The sequence below is a fragment of the Sabethes cyaneus genome, chromosome 2 (assembly GCF_943734655.1).
Source record: "Sabethes cyaneus chromosome 2, idSabCyanKW18_F2, whole genome shotgun sequence".
In the NCBI taxonomy this organism is placed as follows: domain Eukaryota; kingdom Metazoa; phylum Arthropoda; class Insecta; order Diptera; family Culicidae; genus Sabethes; species Sabethes cyaneus.
In genome coordinates, this window is record NC_071354.1 from 227,529,042 (window position 1) to 227,553,789 (window position 24,748).

The following is a 24,748-nucleotide window of genomic DNA, read 5'->3' on the forward strand; positions in this document are numbered from 1 at the left end:
ACGTAAATACCTGATAAGAGCGCAATAAAACTCAAATTGTTACTTGGGTTGTTCGTCGTTTTTTAACTCTCAATTTTTTCCGTTTTTCGTCTTACTTTTTCTCTTTTTCTGTTATCGTTTCTCCATATTCTTCCTCCTGTATTTTTCCTTTTCCCTTCCCTTTTTTTCGTCTTTTCTGTTCAGTTTTCTTCATTTACTTCGTTTTGTTTATGGTTTTTCCTTCCTTTCCATTCCTTTCCATATTTCTTCTGTTCTCTTCCGTTTTTCATCTTTTTCTGTCCAATCTTTTCGTTTTTTTGCCTCATATTCTCTTTATCTCTCCTAGTATCTTTCCTAACATTTTTTATTTCTTTTTTATATACCGTTTTTCTTTTTGTTTTTTTTAATGCAAGTTTTTAAAAAGAAAATAACTCAAATTTTATCATTAAAAGATTAGAAATTGACAAATAAGGAAAACAATTTTTCAAAAAATTTCAATGTGACAGAATAAAATTTTGCCACTTTTCTTTGTAGTTTTCCACCATCGCTTAGCTTAAAATTGGGCTTAAATTGAACTTGAAGTCGAACTTGAAATTATACTTGAAGTTGGATTTAAAGTCAAAGTTGAAAGTAGACTTGTGGGAATCAAAATTGGATTTAAATTGCCCTTGAAAGTGTATTTGGAATTACACTCATAGCCGGTATTGAAATTTAGCGTGAAATTAGAATCGAATTAGAGCTTGGGATTGAGTTTAGATTGGGCTTAAAACTGAATTTGAAATTTAATTTACAACTGGACCTGAAATTAGACTTGAAACTGGAACTATTTTTACGCAATAAATTTACTTATCGCATAAACTGCGGACTTCAAGGTTACAGAAACTTTAGTTTTACGTTAAATTTTACAAAGAAGATGAGGACTTAGTGGGGCCCAGCCTGGGCATTCTAGGCTATTAACACAGGCTTATTTTGAATCCATAGTAAGATCTAAGTTTTTTGGAATGCTAATCAAAGTTATTGTCAAAATGATGCAAAATGATATCATCGAAATTTCAATTTCAGCACTGTGAAATAAAATCAGAGAAAGAAATGTCCATATCCTTTTACTATACGTGCAACCGAAATAAATCAGATTAACTACTGTGCTATTTCCCAATACCAATCAATAACATCCCAATCACATTATAGTAGGTAGGTACAACGTTAACCGAAAGCCCCAGGTTTTTTCCCTCGCCCAACATCGCACATTGGGCGCTGAGCTGTTTCATGTGTCGCTCGCTCTGCTTTGAAAAGGAGGCTCGCTTTGTATGTTTGTGCACGGCACCGTGGTGGGCGCAAATCCCTTTGATGACATTCAGCCAGACCTTGATTCCCTTCACTCATGGGTGATGCGAATGATGAGTGGAGTGGTCTCGCGCTCGGATGGTTCCCAAATGGGGTAAGTAACCATCAACCTCGCGCACGGGCTCGCCTGTCGCAACTCAGGCGGATGATGGCCTACTTCTGGCAAAGGATATGATTTCAGCCGTTCAGCAGCCTGATGTTGTCAACATCAGCAGCAGCGGATTAATCTGGATTCCGGGAGCAAACCGTGTACTTACCTCGGTAATTGGTAGGGCAGGATTCGGATGGTCCGGGCTGAGCTGCTTTTTAGTCGGCGATGCCTGCTGATGGATGCCGGACTGCACGGTGCTGGTGGTTTGCATGCTCTGGCCGAAACCTTGAAACGAACGGGTCGGTCATGGAAAACAGAGAAAACAGGGAATGAAAAATTAGTTCAAGTGACATGGTCATTAGCAAAAATATGTACGACTGAGATGAAAGGGAGGTTTGAATTAATTCTGTGAATTTAAGTGGTTTAACGTTAGTAAACTGTGCTGAATGAATCAAATAGCAACGTTCATTTATGATGACGCTCTTTAAATATTTTAGACCGAACTGGGGGTTACTCAAATTAAATTAATCTGTCAAATGCAGTGAATATATCCTATCGATAACCGAAATATAACAATTATAACCGCCAGATATTTTAATTAGTGATTCAAATGAACAGTCTTCTGACGTTAGAAACAGCAAAACCGACTGCTTCCTGCCAACAACGATAATCAAAAATGGCTCAAAGTGTTGACGTTGAATGGATTTTTCAATTAAAATGTTTGAAAAATTTTTAACTATGTATGTATAACACGCTTATACAGAACTATAAAGCAAACAGTGGACTATTTATTCCTCTTTTTTTTGTCAAGCCACACGAATTCCGGGTCTATCACCTAGAGCGAGTTATCAATAAAGTTATTTCCGAACCAGTTGACACTTTTGTGTACTGCGGAAACCAATTATTTGGCTTTCCCGATAAGATGAAAAAAAAAAAACGAAAAATTCAATTGATCTATATAATCGTCAGTCTGCGCAAAAGCAAGTGCTGTTTGTAGTAGCCTTTTTTATCATTCTCTTACTGAGAAACGAACATTAGGTTCTACCGAACCTCAGGTTAAACTTCAAAAAGGTCACTTGGCAACTGCAACATAATTGCAACGGGTCGCTTAATTACACGCTTCATTGTTTTCCATTATGAAATTTATGTTTATCCATTTAGAGGCGAATATGTATAGTAAACTGCACGGAAAGCACATAATTTCTGATCGGACGTCAACAGGCATAAATTTCCCACCACATGGTTGGTCATCATTATTTTATAAAGTGCGTAATTAGCTATGAATATTTAAGTGTGCGACCATTTTAAGGTCGGTAAGTATGATGATGAAGTGCATCCGTTTTAATTCCATGAAAAATTTTGATTGTACCGTTAGTAAATCAGCGGTTTTCGCGTTATCCGTTTTTGGGTTTCATTCACTGCAAAGCCGAATCGTTTTCGGATGGTGGAATTAATCATGAGTTAGACCGTGCTTGATTTCGTCCTTTTTAGCTTTTCATTGTTTTTTTTTATTTTTACAGTTTCAACGTATGTTCAATGTTGAATAAAACAATAGCTGTTGGATTAGAATTCGTGCATAAAGGATGAAATATCAAAAAAAGTTTATCTAGAACTGCACATTTTAATACCTGGTGGAACAGTAATATAACTTCAGTGCCGAGTAATCCAGTGTGGATTAAAAATCCTCCGATTGCATGCATTGCCCGATCTAGCTCTAGCGTTATTATTAGTGATTTTTCAGTATTATCGTACCGGTTTGAGCCAAGGATTTCAGAGCTTTCCAAAACTTTAAACGCAGACATAGTTTACAGACTTATGGACGAACACAATCTATCTATATAAAAGTGAACGTGAGTTTGTATGTTTGTGTGTATGTTCCACCATAACTCTAGAACGCCTTGGTCATTCTCCACCAATCTTGGCATACATACTCCTTAACATAAGGGAATCAGTACTGGGGGGTTAACAAAAATGGGAGTGGTCCGTAACAAGGGGAGGTTTCAAATAAGTAAAAGGGGTTGCGTTTTTTGTTTTTCTGACACATTCAAGTGAACAATGAAGAAAAGCGGTTATATTTCTTCCATTATGAGAATTTTCGATACAATAACTGATGTACAAGTGTACCATACCATACCATACCATACCATACCATACCATACCATACCATACCATACCATACCATACCATACCATACCATACCATACCATACCATACCATACCATACCATACCATACCATACCATACCATACCATACCATACCATACCATACCATATCATACCATACCATACCATACCATACCATACCATACCATACCATACCATACCATACCATACCATACCATACCATACCATACCATACCATACCATACCATACCATACCATACCATACCATACCATACCATACCATACCATACCATACCATACCATACCATACCATACCATACCATACCATACCATACCATACCATACCATACCATACCATACCATACCATACCATACCATACCATACCATACCATACCATACCATACCATACCATACCATACCATACCATACCATACCATACCATACCATACCATACCATACCATACCATACCATACCATACCATTTTGAGGTTGATAGTATCTCAAGGGAGACAAGGTGTGAAGGGGAAAGAGTAGAATAATAGGTACGCAATGGTCATTGAAGCAACGCTTATTAAGTTTGTAGAAAGCTTGGGTAAAGAGGAACGTTATACAAACGTATTGGCGCTACAATGGCCTACCCTTTCTTGCATAAAAACATAAGTAAATTTTGAAATTTTAAATTTTCTTTCTAATTCTTGGAAGTTTTTTAAAATACTTTTTTTCTTTTCTGTCAATGCGAGATTGTTTAGTGAAAAATATTCCACAATAGCGTTCTTTTTTCAATTGCTGAATTACAGGCACAACACCTTAACTCAAGAACAAACCAAAACACCTGTGGACTCTACAGCCTAGAAAACTCGAAAAATGAGTGTTCGAGTGGAGTTAACGCTTCAAACATGAAACAAAAATGGAAATTCGAGCGGTGGAATTTCTGAAAATCTTCAAAAAACACCGGAAGGACAAAAGCTTTAAAAAATATTTGTAATGGCCTAAACAAGTAAAAAGTAAAAAGTAAAGAGCAAAAAGTAAAAAGTAAAAGTAAAAAGAAAAAAGTAAAAAATAAAAAGTAAAAAGTAAAAAGCAAAAAGTAAAAAGTAAAAAGTAAAAAGTAAAAAGTAAAAAGTAAAAAGTAAAAAGTAAAAAGTAAAAAGTAAAAAGTAAAAAGTAAAAAGTAAAAAGTAAACAGTAAAAAGTAAAAAGTAAAAAGTAAAAAGTAAAAAGTAAAAAGTAAAAAGTAAAAAGTAAAAAGTAAAAAGTAAAAAGTAAAAAGTAAAAAGTAAAAAGTAAAAAGTAAAAAGTAAAAAGTAAAAAGTAAAAAGTAAAAAGTAAAAAGTAAAAAGTAAAAAGTAAACAATAAAAAGTAAAAAGTAAAAAGTAAAAAGTAAAAAGTAAAAAGTAAAAAGTAAAAAGTAAAAAGTAAAAAGTAAAAAGTAAAAAGTAAAAAGTAAAAAGTAAAAAGTAAAAAGTAAAAAGTAAAAAGTAAAAAGTAAAAAGTAAAAAGTAAAAAGTAAAAAGTAAAAAGTAAAAAGTAAAAAGTAAAAAGTAAAAAGTAAAAAGTAAAAAGTAAAAAGTAAAAAGTAAAAAGTAAAAAGTAAAAAGTAAAAAGTAAAAAGTAAAAAGTAACAAGTAACAAGTAACAAGTAAAAAGTCAAACGTCAAACGTCAAACGTCAAAAGTCAAAAGTCAAAAGTCAAAAGTCAAAAGTCAAAAGTCAAAAGTCAAAAGTCAAAAGTCAAAAGTCAAAAGTCAAAAGTCAAAAGTCAAAAGTCAAAAGTCAAAAGTCAAAAGTCAAAAGTCAAAAGTCAAAAGTCAAAAGTCAAAAGTCAAAAGTCAAAAGTCAAAAGTCAAAAGTCAAAAGTCAAAAGTCAAAAGTCAAAAGTCAAAAGTCAAATTCCAAAGTCCAAAGTCCAAAGTCCAAAGTCCAAAGTCCAATTTAAATTTTAAAATTTTCTTTCTAATTCTTGGAAGTTTTTTAAAATACTTTTTTTCTTTTCTGTCAATGCGAGATTGTTTAGTGAAAAATATTTCACAATAGCGTTCTTTTTTCAATTGCTGAATTACAGGCACAACACCTAAACTCAAGAACAAACCAAAACACCTGTGGACTCTACAGCCTAGAAAACTCGAAAAATGAGTGTTCGAGTGGAGTTAACGCTTCAAACACGAAACAAAAATGGAAATTCGAGCGGTGGAATTAAAAAGTAAAAAGTAAAAAGTAAAAAGTAAAAAGTAAACAGTAAAAAGTAAAAAGTAAAAAGTAAAAAGTAAACAGTAAAAAGTAAAAAGTAAAAAGTAAAAAGTAAAAAGTAAAAAGTAAAAAGTAAAAAGTAAAAAGTAAAAAGTAAAAAGTAAAAAGTAAAAAGTAAAAAGTAAAAAGTAAAAAGTAAAAAGTAAAAAGTAAAAAGTAAAAAGTAAAAAGTAAAAAGTAAAAAGTAAAAAGTAAAAAGTAAAAAGTAAACAGTAAAAAGTAAAAAGTAAAAAGTAAAAAGTAAAAAGTAAAAAGTAAAAAGTAAAAAGTAAAAAGTAAAAAGTAAAAAGTAAAAAGTAAAAAGTAAAAAGTAAAAAGTAAAAAGTAAAAAGTAAAAAGTAAAAAGTAAAAAGTAAAAAGTAAAAAGTAAAAAGTAAAAAGTAAAAAGTAAAAAGTAAAAAGTAAAAAGTAAAAAGTAAAAAGTAAAAAGTAAAAAGTAAAAAGTAAAAAGTAAAAAGTAAAAAGTAAACAGTAAAAAGTAAAAAGTAAAAAGTAAAAAGTAAAAAGTAAAAAGTAAAAAGTAAAAAGTAAAAAGTAAAAAGTAAAAAGTAAAAAGTAAAAAGTAAAAAGTAAAAAGTAAAAAGTAAAAAGTAAAAAGTAAAAAGTAAAAAGTAAAAAGTAAACAGTAAAAAGTAAAAAGTAAAAAGTAAAAAGTAAAAAGTAAAAAGTAAAAAGTAAAAAGTAAAAAGTAAAAAGTAGTCAGGTTGAATGGGCATATCCCTCTAACGGTTGCTAGCCTATACTTACCTCCGCATAATACACCCGGCTTGGAAAAAGAATTCAGCAGCTTTATTACGAAACTCGACAAGCCATTTCTAATCATGGGTGATTTTAACGCCCACCATACACAATGGGGATCAACGAAAAACAGCAGACGAGGAAATTGGATAATAGAAATCGTAGAAGATAACGATTGTGTTGTTCTAAATGATGGATCAAAGACGTTCATTCGTGGGACGTGCCAATCTGCCATTGATCTTACAATTGCTTCGACTGATTTGGTAGGTAAAGTTCAATGGACAGTAAATGACGATAGTCATGGCAGTGATCATTTTCCAATCACTATTACATACAACGACACCCCTCCAAGAACCACACGAAAACAAAAATGGAAATATGACGAAGCCAATTGGGAAGCATACGCTAGACACATTGAAGAGAACATCAATTTCCACTCTAACCTAACGATAGAGGAAATAACTACGACCATCATTGCGGCAGCTAACACCAGTATACCCAAAACGTCTGGATCACCAGGGCGGAAAGCAGTTCACTGGTGGTGTCCTAAGGTCGAAGAAGCGATTAAACTCAGACGAAAAACCCTACGTAAAATGAAAAAAACACCCCCCGACCACCCACTCGCTGCTCAACGAACTCAAATGTTTCGAGACGCGCGAAATAAATGTCGCTACATTATAAAAGAGGCAAAAAAATCCAGCTGGGAAGAGTTTCTTGATGGAATCGATGCCAGTACCTCCGTTTCTGAAATGTGGAGACGAGTTAACGCATTATCGGGCAAAAGACGCAACGTAGGACTTTCAATAAAATGTAGTGACGGAACAGTTACAGACGAACCAGCCAGTATCGCCAATCTAATGGGAGAGTACTTTAAAGGACTGTCTGCCACAGACAAATACACCGACCATTTTCAAAAAATCAAAAATAAACGCGAAGGCAGCATTATTGTTTTCGAAAATGAACCAATCGAAGTGCTATCAGACTATAACGCCAACTTCAACATGATCGAACTTTTAAGAGCCATCGCAAGTGCCCGAGGAAAATCTACAGGACCAGATGAGGTAGGGTATCCTATGATTAAAAATCTCCCGCTCCCAGGAAGAGCAGGCTTGCTGCGAGCCATCAATAACTGCTGGAAAGACGGAACCTACCCGGACACATGGAGAACCAGCACAATAATCCCGATTCCAAAGCCAGGTAAAGACCTCAACACACCATCAGGTTACAGACCAATTAGTTTAACTAGCTGCGTGGGCAAAATAATGGAAAAAATGATCAACAACAGACTAACAAATATCCTGGAAGAAAGGGATCTATTAGATCAAAGACAATTTGCCTTCAGAAAAGGGCGAGGATGCAGCACATATCTAACATCACTGGGAGATATTCTTGACAGAGCACTGGAAGCTAACCATCATATAGATATCGCGACTCTCGACCTAGAAAAGGCCTACAATCGCGTATGGCGCTACAAAGTACTCAAACAACTTAAAAGCTGGGAATTTAATGGAAGGCTCGGTCAGTTCATCGAAGGTTTTCTCACCGACCGAAAATTCAAAGTTGCTATAGGCGGAACGGAATCAGAAATATTTCAAGAAGAAACTGGGGTACCGCAAGGGTCAGTATTAGCCGTCACACTTTTTCTTATAGCCATGAACGACGTATTCAAGAGTCTGCCTTCAGACATATACATACTGGTGTACGCAGATGATATTGTACTCGTGGCCACCGGGAACAACGCTAAGCGAGTCCGCAGAAAAATTCAAACTGGAATTCGACGAATAGCTAAATGGGCTGACAACTCAGGTTTTGGAATGGCAACAGAGAAATGTGCAGTGACACACGTATGTCATCACCGACACCACCCCTGGAACATACCAGTAACTGTCGATGGAACCAAGGTCCCATACCATAAAACAATCAAAATTATCGGAGTTACCATAGACCGCCAACTAACCTTCCTGCCACATTTCGCTTCGGTCAAGTCAGATATGAAATCTAGGAGTCGACTCATTAAGACCATAGCTCGCAGACACAATAATGGAAACCGGAGATCGTTACTGCAAGTCGGAGATAGTATTATAACTAGCAAACTATTATACGCGTCAGAACTAACAGCAAGACGCTATGATACTTTGATCAAAACATTAGCACCAGTTTACAACAAAATGGTACGATGCTGTTCTGGGCTGCTTCCCAGCACCCCAGCCATTAGTAGCTGTATAGAAGGAGGAATACTCCCTTTCGACATGGCCGTCGCCAACACAGTCATTCATCGCGCTGTAAGCTACCTGGAAAAAACAATAGGATCCAATGACCCAACTGAAGCTGCTCTTCATCCTATTTTAAGCAAATTCTCGTCCATAAAAATACCACAAATATACGAACTACACAGTGTTTTAGACCGCCGCTGGGACATCGAACCACCCCAAATCGACTGGTCCATAAAAAAACTCATCAAAGCTGGCGATCCACCCAATAAAGTATTAGCCGTATTCAACGAAACCATTAACCGAAAATATAGGCGCCACACTATTATCTACACCGATGGTTCAAAAAATGACGTAGATGTAGGCATAGGCATTTCTAGTCGTAGTGAAGGCATGTTTTTCAGACTACCAAGTGAATGTTCCGTATTCACTGCGGAAGCAGCAGCCATACATACAGCAATCACACAACAAGCGACGAACTCCGACACTCCCGCTCTCATCTGCACTGACTCGGCAAGCGCATTAGCGGCCTTAGAAAAAGGATCTAGAAAACATCCATGGGTTCAAGCGATAGACGGCATACGAAACCGAAGCATCACGTTTTGTTGGATCCCCGGACATTGTGGAATATCAGGGAACGAGGAAGCAGATCGCCTAGCGGCCACCGGTCGAAGAGGTAAAATGTTAGTGGAAAAAGTTCCGGGAACAGATATCAAAAACTCCATAAGGCATCAGTTCCAAAGTGAACTCGTATACGCTTGGGGGAAAGAAAGAACCCTATTCTTGAGGAAAATTAAGAACTTGCCTGATAGATGGAACGACCGTACATCCAGAAGAGAGCAGCAAGTACTCTCCAGAATCCGCACTGGTCATACACTCTTAACACACCAAGAACTATACTCTAACGGCAGCAGGCCAAACTGCCATGTTTGTACCGTACCTCTCACCATGGAACACATCCTAACAAGCTGCCCTATATACCAACATCTTCGAGACCAACACGAAATGTGCTACTCCATTCGGGATACTCTATCCAACGATTCGGCACGCGAGGAACGACTTCTTTGCTTCCTTCGAGAGGCAAACCTATTCGATAAAATTTAACACAAATTGTAACTATAATTCAGAGTGGCGAATGAACTTCCAGGTTTAAAACCACTCTCTAATAAAAATCAATACCAACCAACCAAGTAAAAAGTAAAAAGTAAAAAGTAAAAAGTAAAAAGTCAAAAGTCAAAAGTCAAAAGTAAAAAGTAAAAAGTAAAAAGTAAAAAGTAAAAAGTAAAAAGTAAAAAGTAAACAGTAAAAAGTAAAAAGTAAAAAGTAAAAAGTAAAAAGTAAAAAGTAAAAAGTAAAAAGTAAAAAGTAAAAAGTAAAAAGTAAAAAGTCAAAAGTCAAAAGTCAAAAGTCAAAAGTCAAAAGTCAAAAGTCAACAGTCAAATTCCAAAGTCCAAAGTCCAAAGTCCAAAGTCCAAAGTCCAAAGTCCAAAGTCCAAAGTCCAAAGTCATAAGTCAAAAGTCGAATGTCGAAAGTCGAAAGTCGAAATTCGAAAGTCGAAAAACGGAAGTCGAAAGTCGAAAGTCGAAAGTCAGAAATCGAAAGTCGAAAGTCAAAAGTCGAAAGTCGAAAGTCGAAAGTCGAAAGTCGAAATTCGAAAGTCGAAAAACGGAAGTCGAAAGTCGAAAGTCGAAAGTCAGAAATCGAAAGTCGAAAGTGAAAAGTCGAAAGTCGAAAGTCGAAAGTCGAAAGTCGAAAGTCGAAAGTCGAAAGTCGAAAGTCCAAAGTCCAAAGTCCAAAGTCCAAAGTCATAAGTCATAAGTCAAAAGTCGAATGTCGAAAGTCGAAAGTCGAAATTCGAAAGTCGAAAAACGGAAGTCGAAAGTCGAAAGTCGAAAGTCAGAAATCGAAAGTCGAAAGTCAAAAGTCGAAAGTCGAAAGTCGAAAGTCGAAAGTCGAAAGTCGAAAGTCGAAAGTCGAAAGTCGAAAGTCGAAAGTCGAAAGTCGAAAGTCGAAAGTCAAAAGTCAAAAGTCGAAAGTCGAAAGTTGAAAGTTGAAAGTTGAAAGTCGAAAGTCGAAAGTCGAAAGTCGAAAGTCGAAAGTCGAAAGTCGAAAGTCGAAAGTCGAAAGTCGAAAGTCGAAATTCGAAAGTCAAAAGTCGAAAGTCGAAAGTCGAAGGTCGAAAGTCGAAAGTCGAAAGTCGAAAGTCGAAAGTCGAAAGTCGAAAGTCGAAAGTCAAAAGTCAAAAGTCAAAAGTCAAAAGTCAAAAGTCAAAAGTCATAAGTCAAAAATCAAAAGTCAAAAGTCGAAAATCGAAAGTCAAAAGTCGAAAGTCGAAAGTCGGAAGCCGAAAGTGGAAAGTCGAAAGTCGAAAGTCGAAAGTCAAAACTCGAAAGTCGAAAGTCGAAAGTCGAAAGTCGAAAGTCGAAAGTCGAAAGTCGAAAGTCGAAAGTCGAAAGTCGAAAGTCGAAAGTCAAAAGTTGAAAGTCGAAAGTCGAAAGTCGAAAGTCGAAAGTCGAAAGTCGAAAGTCGAAAGTCGAAAGTCGAAAGTCGAAAGTCAAAAGTCAAAAGTCAAAATATTTTTTGAAACGATGGTTCGACAATTGATGAAGGGACGGTAAGGGAAAGTAATGAAGAAGGATTTTTTTGGGAATGGATGGGAAAGAGTGGAAAGGAAGGGGGGGATAATAGGTAGCTACGCTTAACAAGTTGTCGTTGTGACTCCTATTCCTACCAATAGTCAATAGTCAATAGTCAATAGTCAATATTCAATAGTTAAAAGTCAAAAATCAAAAGTCCAAAGTCCAAAGTCCAAAGTCAACAGTCCAAAGTCCAAAGTCAACAGTCCAAAGTCAACAGACAACAGACAACAGTCAACAGTCAACAGTCAACAGTCAACAGTCAACAGTCAACAGTCAACAGTCAACAGTCAACAGTCAACAGTCAACAGTCAACAGTCAACAGTCAACAGTCAATAGTCAACAGTCAACAGTCAACAGTCAACAGTCGAATATAATAAGTTCAAAGTAAAAAGTTAAATAAAAAGTAAAATGAAGAATTTCTAAAATTAAAAGTAAAGAATTAAAAGCTTAAAATCAAAAGTCAAAATTTTTATGTTAAAAGTATAATGTAAAGAGTCAAAGTCGTACGTCAAATGACAAAATTTCTAAATGAAAAGTGGAACGCCAGAATTAAAATGTCAAAAAGAGGCGAACCAGCCGCAGGCTAAAACCTCTCTAATATAGAATAAAAAAAAATGTCAAAAGCCAAGTGGAAATTTTACAAAAAAGTAAAATCTCTAAAATCAAAGGGTTCAAACTCGACGATTAAAAGGTAAAAAAGAAACTTTAAAGGCCAACATAAACCCGAGGTCAAATCAAAATTCTACATTTGAAAGTCAAAAGTTAAAAGATAGAGATTGGAAATAAGGCCATTACAAATAGTTTATAAAGTTTTTGTCCTTCCGGTGTTCGGCCACTGAAGAGAGGGGGGGGCGAAAAAAAAAACAGTGAATTTTTTAATCGAGCGAAAAAAACATGGGGTTTAAGAATTTTTATTTAAGGTTTAAACGTGAAAACCGAATCTATTCTTGTTTATAATATACACGTTGTTATTTTCTATGCAAAAATATACAAAAAAAAGAGAAAAACGAAGGAAAATTTTTTTGGACCATTTTCGGAAATTTCATTGTTCGAATTTCTTTTTCTGTTTCGTGCTAGAAGCCTAAATTCAACTCGGAGACTCATTTTTCGAGTTTTTCAGACTGTAGAGCCCTCAGAAAATTGATTTTATAAAAAGAAATTTGACTCATATCCCACAAATTATTTTTTGCCTCCCGATTTTCCAAGCCAATTTCCAAGGGGGGGGGGGGGGGGGGGTGACAAAAACTTTAAATATATAGCCCAATCTGTTTACAATGCCAAACCCACTTTACAACACTCAACACAGTCCGAGTGTCGGTAATGAGCACTACAAGCAAATGGTTCCTCTTAACATTCCGGTGAATGTAATCAGCCTAAAAGTTTTCCACCAAAACCGGCATCTGCTGTGTTGTGCCCACTGAATTCCGTTGTTCAAATCCTCTTAGGCCACAACTTTGCTCCTCCGAACCGCAACTACTGCCCACCGCCACTGCACTGCAGTAGTGAGTGGTTCCATTGTGGGTGACCGGCCAGCCAGTCTGTAAAGCTATGTAATTGATACTAGCTGAATAACATATAGAAACCGAACTGATTCAGAGTAGTTCGGTCCGCCGACATCTAAGTTCAGAGCATTTTGCTACGATATGTAGAATCGGAAGTGTTCTGTTGTCCTCGCTCATGAAAACCCGGATTAAGTTGTAAACAGCACACACACACTCACAAAAGGGGCGACACATGGGGTGAATTGATACAACAGAAGAGTTAATGCTGCGGTCGTCGGTGCAACTGGAATAGTTGGCTTGTCTGACGGTACTGCCACCACCCACCCACGGATGTATAGCAACAACTCAGCACAGGGTTTTAACTAGTTCCGGACTGCATTATAGGACAGTTGGTCGAACTTTTCCCACTCAACGCAGCAGTGGGATGCAGTCAGTAGTGTAATAAATCGCGTTTCAATGGAGCGAACTTTACACCTGCTGCTTGGGTTGGAATTAATCTGTTTGCAATGGCACCCAATAGTATTGCTTTTGGAATGCATTTGTATACAAATTAGGATTTGGCCATAGAATTTAGCCCTGAAAGGGTTGATAGTGTCCTACGTTACAAGAAAAGTGAACGAAAATGGATCATTGATGCGAACAACTCAGTTAAACGCATGTAATAACAGTGAAATTAAATGCGATATATGTTTTTCATACAACACCAACAGGGGCGCAGTAAATGATTCGATAATTAGCTTAACTCAAATAATAAAGTTATCCCTCTGTGTATCGGACAAAGCCATCGCTTTCCGTATATTTCATTACCAATTGGATGGGGTCAGGGTGTGATGTACAAATGGAGATTCAATTGAAATCAAGTCGCATGTACTTACCATTTTTTAATTTGCAATTCGAAATGATGTCGTTCATTAATTCCCTATTTTTCTGCAATTGAAAAGCGAATGGAAAAAATACGAAATTGAGTAAATTCCTGGTAGGATTCAATTAACAACGTCAATCGCAGCAGGTTTTATTGACGGACCGAACAGAGAAAGTCATGTGCATCCCGCACACAAATACACACGCACTCACACCCACCGACTTACAGATAAATAAAAACATTCGATGAACAAATTGAACATTATACGGATTGGCAGGTAGGGATTTGCGATATTTATGTAAATTTAAAGCAAAACCGGCGCTTGTGATTGTGCCTTAAAAGCTGAGCAGCATAATTTATGACTCAATTAGAGTAATGGCCATTGCGTCCCACTGGCTGTCGGATGGAATTAGGGATTTTTATAGGTATTCAATAGGTACCTAATTAGTATAATCAGGGATTCCAATTGATTAAGCTAGTTATTGAGGTAAATCGTTTTTGCAATTAGGAGCTAATTTTGCATGAAATCAGAACTGCAAACATTTTTAAATATTTAAATTGACGTTTGATACTGATACTGGTTCTACACTGCTAAACATGCTATAAAACATATATTTGTGACTTAGTGATGATTGTTTTTTCGACTTTTTTTTGGAGATTTTCACCGCTTTTTCAGATAGTATTGTATTGATTGTAAAGTATGGATTGCTTACGTTTCTCTAAAAGAAGTTATATTTTCAATTTTCAATTTTCTATTTTCTATTTTCAATTTTCAATTTTCAATTTTCAATTTTCAATTTTCAATTTTCAATTTTCAATTTTCAATTTTCAATTTTCAATTTTCAATTTTCAATTTTCAATTTTCAATTTTCAATTTTCAATTTTCAATTTTCAATTTTCAATTTTCAATTTTCAATTTTCAATTTTCAATTTTCAATTTTCAATTTTCAATTTTCAATTTTCAATTTTCAATTTTCAATTTTCAATTTTCAATTTTCAATTTTCAATTTTCAATTTTCAATTTTCAATTTTCAATTTTCAATTTTCAATTTTCAATTTTCAATTTTCAATTTTCAATTTTCAATTTTCAATTTTCAATTTTCAATTTTCAATTTTCAATTTTCAATTTTCAATTTTCAATTTTCAATTTTCAATTTTCAATTTTCAATTTTCAATTTTCAATTTTCAATTTTCAATTTTCAATTTTCAATTTTCAATTTTTAATTTTCAATTTTCAATTTTCAATTTTCAATTTTCAATTTTCGATTTTCAATTTTCAATTTTCAATTTTCAATTTTCAATTTTCAATTTTCAATTTTCAATTTTCAATTTTCAATTTTCAATTTTCAATTTTCGATTTTCGATTTTCAATTTTCAATTTTCAATTTTCAATTTTCAATTTTCAATTTTCAATTTTCAATTTTCAATTTTCAATTTTCAATTTTCAATTTTCAATTTTCAATTTTGGTCCAATTATGTAATTTTTGCTAATTTTGCAGTTTTGATACGATTTCGGTCCAATGGTAATCCAAATGTGGTCCAATTCTGATTCGACTTTGGTTCAATTTTGATCTGAATATGATTCAGTTTCGATCTAGCGATTCAATTTGGTATTTTTCGGACCAATTTTGGTCTACTTTTGGTTTTATTTTGGTCCAATTGTTTAATTTTGAACTAATTGTAGTTAAATCTTGATTCAGCTTCGGTCCAATTTTGGGTTATTAATGGTCCTGGGATAATATTCCTCTTTAGATTAATTTTAGTCCAATTTGGGCCCAATTGTGGCTTAATTTTTGTTGAGTTTTGAAGTTTTGATATACTGGCTCTAATTTGTTCTTTGCTGGGTTCAGGTTCGTTTTAATTTTTTTCTTGCCTTGGTTAATTTAGGTATGTTTTTGGTCTAATTTCGGAACGATTTGTGTCCAATTGTGGTCCAGTTTTAGTCTGATATCGGTTTAATTTTGTTTTCAATTTTGGACCTTCCGTTGTGGTACGACTCTAGACTAATTATGGTAGAGTTCAATTTGGTTAAATTTTAGTCTTTTTTGGAACAGGTTTCGTCTAACTTTAGTCCAATTGTGGTCCAATTCTCGTCCAGCTTGAGTTCAATTTTGGTACAAGTTTGAACTAATTGCGGTTCATTTTCGGTGTAACATTTTTCTAAGTTGGTCTTTTTCGGCTTAGTTTTAGTCTACCTTTGGTCCAATTTTGGTACAATGGTGGCCCAATATTGCTCCGGTTGTACAGGTTTTATTCAACAATGGACTAATTGTGCTTCAATTCTAGTTCAACAATTTTCGAATTTAAGTATAATTTTGATACACAATTAGCTCAACTCTAGTCTAATTTTGGTTTAACATTGTTCGAATTATGGTTTTACTATTGTTTAGTTTTGGTTTTTTAATTTTGGTCCAAGTTAGATCTAATTTCGGTATAAACTTGCATGGAACGTGGACTGATTACGGTCCTATGTTGATCCAACTTTCACTTGATATTACGTTAATTTGTGGTAGAATTTTAATCAGATTCTAGATTCTAGGATTTTAGTCCAATTTTGGTTTAATCATGGTCCGATTGTGGTCCATTGTGGCATTCATGCAATATGGTGAAATTTTGATCTAATTGCGGTCTGATTTTGGTCTTATAATAATTCGTGTTATGCCTTGATTACTAATATTCGTAATTTTCAATTTGGGTCTACTTTTAGTCCAATTTCGATATAATTTTGGTCCAACTTTCGAACAATTGTGATCTTGATTCCAATCGTGATTAATTTTGTACAATTTCGGGTTAATATTAATTCAGTTTTAGGTCAATTTTAATTCAAATTTGGCCCAATTATGGTTTAATTTCTCTTCAGTTTCGGTATTTTGGTATACTGGTTTTATTTTGTTCTAATATTAGCCCATTTCCTTCTAATTATTGTGCGATTTTGTTTTAATTTTTCACCTGCTTTTGTTCAATTTGGATCTATTTTGGATTCGATTTGGGTCCGATTTTGATCCAGTTTTCGTCTGATTGAGGACCAATTTGAGTTCAATTTTGGTTCAATTTGGGTTTACTTTGAGTTTAATGTTGGTCTAAATTTGATCCGAATTTGATTCGATCTCGGTTCAATTGTGGTTTAATTTTGGTCCAAAATTTTTGTACCGGTTTGATCCAGTTTTGGTATAATTTTTGTAGTATTTCAAATCAATTTTTAGCTCCTTTTGTTGTAATTTTTGTCTAATTGTGGTCCAATCCTGGTCCTGTTTTGGTTCAATGTCGGATAATTTTAATCCATATTTTGTTCGGATAGTGGTCCAGTTTTAGTCTGATATAGGTCTAATATTGGTTTAAATTTGATCCGGCTTTGATGCAATTCAGATCCATTTTAAGTCTAATTTTGGTCTAACTTTGGTCCATGTTTGGTCCGATTTCGGTTCAACTGTGGTTTAACTGAGGCTTCAATTTTTGTACAATTTTAGTCTAATTAAAATTACTAAATTTAATCCAATAGTGGTCACATTTTGTTGTAATTTTAAGTCTAATTTCGATGCTGCATATGTCCAATGCTGCATATGCTGGCCAATTGTCTAATTTTGGTACAACTTAGGACTATTTGTGGTTCTACTGTGGTCCAGTCTTGTTTGAACTTAACTTCAATTAAGGGTTAATGTTTTTCCTATTTGAGTTGGCCTTGAGGTATGATGCTGATCTAATAAGCCAGTCGTCGTATGTTCAAATCTCGACTGGGAGAGGCTGTTGGAATCAATAGGATCGTAGCAACTGGCCCTGCAATTGTCCTGTATTCTAAAAGCTGGCTGCGAAGTCTGTCGTACAAAAACAGAAGGTCATGTTTCGATAACGGAATGTAGCACCTAGGCTTTGCTTTTATTTTTCTTATTTGAGTACAATTTTGTTTCACAATTAGTTCAATTTTAGTCTGATTCTAGTGCAATTTTAGTTCATTCATGATTTAACTTTTGTTTAGTTTTGGTATTTTGACTATGGTTCAGTTTGGGTCTAAATTTGGTTCAATTTTGCTATAATTTTAACTCAATTTTAGTGCGATTTTGGTCCAATTTTGGACAAAGTTTAGTCGATTTTCAGTTCTACTACGATCTAATATTGGTCCAATTTGAATCCAATTTTGACCTTATTGCGACAGAATTTTAGTTTAATTTTGGTCCATTTGGGGTGTAACTTTAGTCCAATTTTAAACTAATTAAAATTCAATTGAGGTCCTGTTTTGGTGCAATTTTGGTAGAATTTCAATCTAATTGCGGTTCAATTTATATCTACTATCCAATGGTAATCTATTTCTGGTGCGTATTTGGTCTAGTTTTAGTCCAATTTTGATCTAAATTTGGTCCCTTTTCGGTTGAACTACAGTCCAATGTTGGTCAAACTGCTATTTGATTTTAGTTCAGTTCGGCTTAATTGCGGTAGAATTTAACCCAATTTTGGTCCACTAGTGTTCTAATTTTAGTCCAGTTTTGATGTAATTATGGTCCAATTATAACCGCTCAGTTGATTTCGAGGTACGATGCTGGTCTAACAAGACCAGTTAGTAGGATTGTTGCACTAGCTTCGTAACTGTCCCTAAGTACCCTAAGAGTCGGCTGTGAAGGCTGTCGATAAAAACGGGTCAAGTCTTAGAAAGGACGTTTATACCCAGTCCAGTACCGGTACAGCTTTAAAGCAAATTCAAAACAAATTTGATCTAATTGCGGTTCAGTTTTGATCTAACAATTCTTCAATTTGATTTTTTTCGGTCCAATTTTGACCTATTCTTAGTTTAAAAGAGGTCCAATTTTAGTATAATTGCAATCTAATATTAGTCCGATTATCGTGAAATTTTAATCCTATTTTAATATATTATTGTACTACAGTAATGTTCCGATTTTGTCAGCCCCATGTTGAATTTTGGGCTGACAAAATGGGGAAACTGACAAAATCCGTCAAAAAAATTTTCGGAATTTTTTTCAAAATTCCTGACTTAAGACCTTGCAATATCGAAGTTTTCCTCCAAAACAATGAATTTTAACCTTCAATTGGTTAACCGAAAGCTCAATGATGATGGTTCAGAACCTTTTTTGGTGCGCATTAGCTTTGAGCGAGAAAACTTGGTTTTAGGTTTATGGAACCTTTGAAAGAGTTTCTTAAAATTAAAAGTTCTTTTGAATAATCCCCTTAAAAGTACAATAAAATTTGTTTTATATTTAAATTTATTTTTCTTCAGTTTCAATATAACACATTGATGTGCTCTTCAAAGTTTTACAGCATATTATTACAAGAAATTTTGCTAAAAACAGTAACTTTTTATCTCTGCAGCAAAGATAGAAAAACCCTATTCAAAATCGTTAAAATCAGTTTTTCTATTTCAACTGTTTTTGTAGTTGTTGTATGACTTTTTTTTGTTTTACAGAGTTGAACAAATAGTAAAAATACACAACATTGCTGAATGTAGTCTACCTCTATCTTTGCTTGTTTAGGAACTATGGAACTTTTACTATAAAAATCCCCGAATTACTCGCAAGAAGGCATCACTTTATTCAAAAACTCTCCCCAGAGAAACAGAATAGTTTCAAGCAGGCTGAAAAGTTTTAAAAATCAGGTTTAAAAGCACAAAAGTTAAACAAAATTTGTAGGCTGACAAAATCGGGATAAAAAGCTGATCGGGGGTAGACAAAATCGGGAGCTGACAAAATTGGAACATTACTGTTTTTCAATCCGATATTGAACTAAAATGAGACCAATGTTGGTCCTTTTTCAGTTCAATTAGGGTCTAACTTTGGTCTTATGTTGGCCTAATTTAAGTTAAATTTTAGCCCAATTTTGATTCGATTCTGGTACAATTTCAGTCTTATTGCGGTCCATCTTGGATTCCTCAAGGCAGTCACCTGTGACCATTGACCTTATTTCTTGTCACTTCAATGATGCGAATTTCAAGCTGAGAGCTCCCCGTTCATCTTTCATCGACGATATGAAAATTTTCCAACAGATTAGCTCCGGAAAGTGATCAACATTGTACTAAATCAAAACAAAATGGGACCAAAACAGGATTAATGTTGGACCGAAATTGGACCAAAATGGGATTAAAATTGTACCAATATCAGTCAGATTTTGGTTTAATTTCAATTCAATCACGGTCCAGTTTTGGCCTAATGTTGGACCAATTTTAGTTCCATTTGGTTACATGTATGGCCCAATTTTGGTTAAAATCAGCTACAATTTGGATCTGGTTATGGTTAATCTTGTATTCCTTGAGCCAGTGACATTCTTTTTATAATTCAGCGATGTGAACTTCAAGCTGAGAGTTTCCCGCTTGTTTTTTTTTTCGATTATATTAAAATCTTCAGTCAGATTAGCTCTATCGCCGGCGCCCGTATACTTCAACAGCAGTTGGAAGGTTTTGGTAGATTGGTGACAGCATGCAGGTTAATCGAAGCGAATGCGCCATCATCACAATTTTAAGCAAGAATCTGTTTGGAATACAAGCTTTTGGAAACTATTTGCCAAAAAATTTCAGTTTAAATTATGGTTCAAATTTGGTCCAATTTCGGGCCAATTTTGATCCAACACTAATCCACTTTCGGTCCACTTGAAATCCAATTCTGGTCCAATTTTGGTTCAATTTTATTATAATTTTTGTCTACTCATGACCCAATTTTTGGTCGAACTTTAATCCAATTGTGATCTAATTTTGGTCCTGTTTCAGTCAATTTTTTACTCAATTTTGGTTCAATTTTAATCTAATTTTGGTCTACTTCTGGGTCAATTTGGGTCGGGTATGAAATGGGGAAGGTAAATGAGGAAGCGTCCAACATAACTCCAGCCATCCCAAGCCCCTACCTAGCGCCTCCACGTGGCCTTACCCGGTAATGCTCTATTGAATAGCCAAGCTAGGAGGTGCGATGATGGGTGGTTCCCGCCTGCCTGATCTCAAAACTGCGGGTTTGGATGAAGGCTGAGCCACACGACCTTGTTAGTAGGTAAGCTTAACAAAAGTTATTTTAATTATTTGTTTCGTTTTAGCTCATGGAGCAAGCACCTCTTACTGTACAATGAAAACTCGGGTCGAAGAACGTTTAAATAATGCTCATGGATACCAGAAGAAAAATTAAATTAATAATGGAAGCACTCATGTAAACTTAAATGATGCATCTCTATTCCATTCGAAGGATTGCTGGTGAGATTGTTCTATTTTTGTCCATATATCTTCATATAATGTATATTCACATAACTCATATCTTATTACATTGCCATATACCATCATTATCGTACAGGGGAAGGAGCATCAGGGTATCCAATGAATCGGAGACTGGACGAGGGATGTGGTAAGCAGCCTAAGTCATATAATATCGGAGAGGATTTTGACATGCTCTTCTAGCACACAAATCATCACGCAAGATAAGTTTGCACGGCGAAGTTATGTATCTAGAAACCGCAAGTCTATGCTGGAAGGAGTGTCTTATATTCCCGTAGAATCATATAAGCGACATTGCTTATAGATCCACCCAACCCCTTTTGGTCCTTCACGAACAGCATTGACATGAAAGTTGCTAGGTAGATAAATATTCGATCCTGGTGTAATTCTACATGCATACAATGGGAAACCCTTGAGGTGATGGTGGCTAACCCCATACATACACATACGTACATACACTTCTGGGTCAATTTGGGTCTAACTTTAATCCAATTGTGAGTTAATTTTGGTCCGGTTGTCGTCCAATTATGTTTCAATTTTAGTCTAATTTTGCTCCATTTGCGGTCCAATTTTTGTCCAATTTTAGTCCAATTGTAATATATTTTGGTCTAATTTTTGACCAATTGACATTCAGTTTTGGTCCTATTGACGCTCAATTCTGGCCCAAATTTGGTTCACTTTTGGTCCAATTTCGGTACGATTTCAGTTCACTTGTGGTCAAAGTTCAATTACGGTACAGTTGTGCTCCAATTTGGGTCCACTTTTAGTCAACTTTTGGCCTATTTTTAATTCAATTGTGACCTAGTTTTAGCCTAGTTGCAGTTAAATATTGGCCTAATTTTAATCTAATTTTGATCCAATGCTGGCTTAATTTTGTTCAAAATTTACTCAAATGTTGGTTTTTTCTCGAACTAATTTAAGTCCATTTTCAATCAGATATTGGTCTAATTCTGATCCAATTGATGTACAGTTTCGGGTTGTGGCAGTAAATTTTAGCACAATTTTGTTTTAGTTTTGGTCCGATTGAGGTCCGATATTGTAGTCTAACATAGATGTTTTATAGTTTTATAGTTCGTTCCTTTTTGCCAAGCTAGGGAATTAGCCCAATTATAACCAAATTCAACACAACTCTTACCCAAGGCCCTCGTGATTCGCCGATATTACGAACTCTTGAAACACATGTTGGCACTGGTTGACTCCCATTATAGTTCGATTCTGCTCGCAAATCTCATTGTTCAAGCTATCCCTCAATTATAAATACAATTACAAGTACTTCTTTTGGAATTCCCGTTTGCTGCTACGTATTCTAGATGACATCCACCTGTAACATCGCTAGTCACCTGTGGCTATTGTTATCTGTGTCATGAAAAGAAGTGAATGAAATTCCAGCAGGATAAAATTAGTATTCAGTCAACGCTATTTAGATAATTTTCTGCGAGTCACGAAGAAGAGAGTAGCGCAAGTAGATCGACTACTTGTTCTGAATTCCGCGCATAAATATTTTTCCAGATCGTTTTATTCTCCATCAGAATTTGCTTCAGTCAGTCTAAGTACCCTTTCTTTGTGTCTTCATGAAACGCAGTAAAAACACCCAATCTTGACTGCGACATTAATGGCGGTTCGTAAAGCTTAAGCACCGCAATAATTTAAACCTTCGCTTAATTTCACTCTAAATTAGACAAATGATCCGTAGACCAAATAGACACCGATAATAAACCTTTCGCTAATTCGAAGCTTCCACGAACGCGAACGCCGGGTTCGGTCTTCTTTCCCATCCCGATCCCAGAGCAGCAGCATCCACTGAATCGGTGGTGACGGTGGCGCCAATGAAGCGAAATACACGGACGGAATGGAACGCAACGCGTAGCGGGTTGATATTTCGTCAATTAAAGGCAAACATTCCACCAACAACCGAGTGCCATATTAATTAGCGCTCTCCAAATGACGGGTTTCAGCTTCAGCAGCAGCAGCAGCAGCAGCTTCCAAAGTAGACGGGTTCCGACTGATGATGCCGTCGTCGTCGTCGTCGATGGAATTCCGGGGGAAGGGTTGCTTTACTTTCCCCACCGAGGAAAGGCGGTAATTTCGTCTGCATTGACGTTTTGCATTTGATAAGTAGTAGATATTCTACTACTGTTGGATGAGTTGGTTGGAAGACTTGGGAAGAGTTGTTTTTTATTTCCTTGCACTTCAGCAGGACTGTAATGGCTTTTAATAAATCATTCATTTTCATCGTCTTCGTCGTTGGTCGGACAGTCAGACAGTCGGTGGTGGCAAAATCCGATAAACTCAGACTGCGACTCCGCCGGGCATTCCACCGGCTGTGCCGCGAAGAAGGGTTCTTTTTATTTCCTTCAGCGGAGCAGACCGGCCGTAATTGACTGGCTGGTGACAAAAGAATGGCGTGCCGATCATAATCGGTCTGCTGGAAAAGTGGCATGCAACAAGTTGAACGAACGGAATTTTGGGGTTAAACGTAGATTGATGGCGGTTGATGTTTTGTCTTGTAGAAAAGAGGACTGGAGATTCGAGGAAGGACATTTTCGTTCAAATGAAATTAATTATGCGTAACAATTGGACCCATAAATTGAAAGAATTTTATTTCATTTCTTGGTTTAATTGCGATTATAATCCATGAGCAAATACGATTCGTGAAACATTCATTTCCTACAATCCCATTAACGATACACCGAATTATTCCAAACCAAAAAGCCTTAATCGGAATTCGGCAGGATTTCCGGTTTGCTCGGCTCTGCTTTGAAAGCGATATCAACAGATAAGCTCCCGGGCGGCAGTGGTGGTGGTGGTGGTGTTATGCTATAAACACGTCGGTCACGCTCTGTCGCATCCAGTTCTGACGAATCGATTGATCCGACGGGCCAAAAATAGAACCAAAATAAAGCTGCCGCCTTTTCATCGTGTTCAGCTCGATTCCGAAATCGTCCCGACAGGAAAGATTATTTTCCCAGGAAACAAAAACCGTTCTAAAATTGTGAATCGACCGTAAGCCACACGTCAGCTTATGTTTACTCTCCGCAACACATTCGTGGAAAATTAAGTAGAACAGAAGCTGGACAAAGGCTGAATGAAATTCCGAATGACAATGATTCGAAACAAAACAAGCGAACAGGACCAGATTATGTGTCGTATATTTTGAAACGAATTGAAGTGACTGTTTTTCCATAGTAGTGTCGGAAGACGGAATAATCCCAAAACAAGCAACACTTTTTCTAACGACAGCCCCGGTACGGTGTGGCAGGATACTTTGTAAAATGAACTGAAAGTTGAAAGAAATGTAATCTTCGAAGAGCCACCACATCGTACTTACAAATCCCAATTAGTCCCAGCTGTCATACATCCAACCGACCTCGGTTCCGTGGACTCCGTTGCCTGGCTCGGCGAAGTCAACGGGGATGCGCTGAAGAGCAGGTTCCGGCTTTTTTTTTCTGTTGTTGTTGTTGCTCGGGCACCGTCATCGGTGACATTGTCAACATCATTTTTTTCTGGCCCGCTTCCTCCGCTTGCTCTATTGTAGGTACAATAGATCGGGCAAAGAAGCAAATGTTCTGCTCGTCAAGTGTCATCCTCGAACCGGAACGGAGAAACCAGGACTGACAAATTTGTCAGCCGTTATCCCTTTTGTGTTCGAGGATGGCAAATTGGGCTGCTGAACGGGGTCACGACGACTCGCTCTGGGCTGGGTGAACGTTGCGAACGGGTTGGTGGTTCTTTGCGGTTGGTTGATTTTCTTTTTTCGCAGACTTTCTTGAGTAATTTTATATTCATATTTTTTCCAGCGCAGTTAGCAATTCATTTC

The 24,748-nt window shown here is 36.0% G+C and overlaps 1 protein-coding gene across 7 annotated transcripts in view; it reads right to left on the reverse strand.

Moving 5' to 3' along the window:
* Positions 1-24,748, reverse strand: part of LOC128738030 (rap guanine nucleotide exchange factor 4) — a 268,496-nt gene that overhangs the window by 131,006 nt on the left and 112,742 nt on the right. For all 7 annotated transcript variants that reach the window (XM_053832845.1, XM_053832842.1, XM_053832843.1 and 4 more), the window contains 2 exons: positions 13,753-13,804; positions 1,581-1,699 (listed from right to left, as the gene is read on the reverse strand). In XM_053832845.1, coding sequence (XP_053688820.1) covers positions 1,581-1,699; positions 13,753-13,789 — 156 coding nt within the window. In that variant the 5' untranslated portion in view covers positions 13,790-13,804. The remainder of the gene's footprint in view (positions 1-1,580; positions 1,700-13,752; positions 13,805-24,748) is intronic.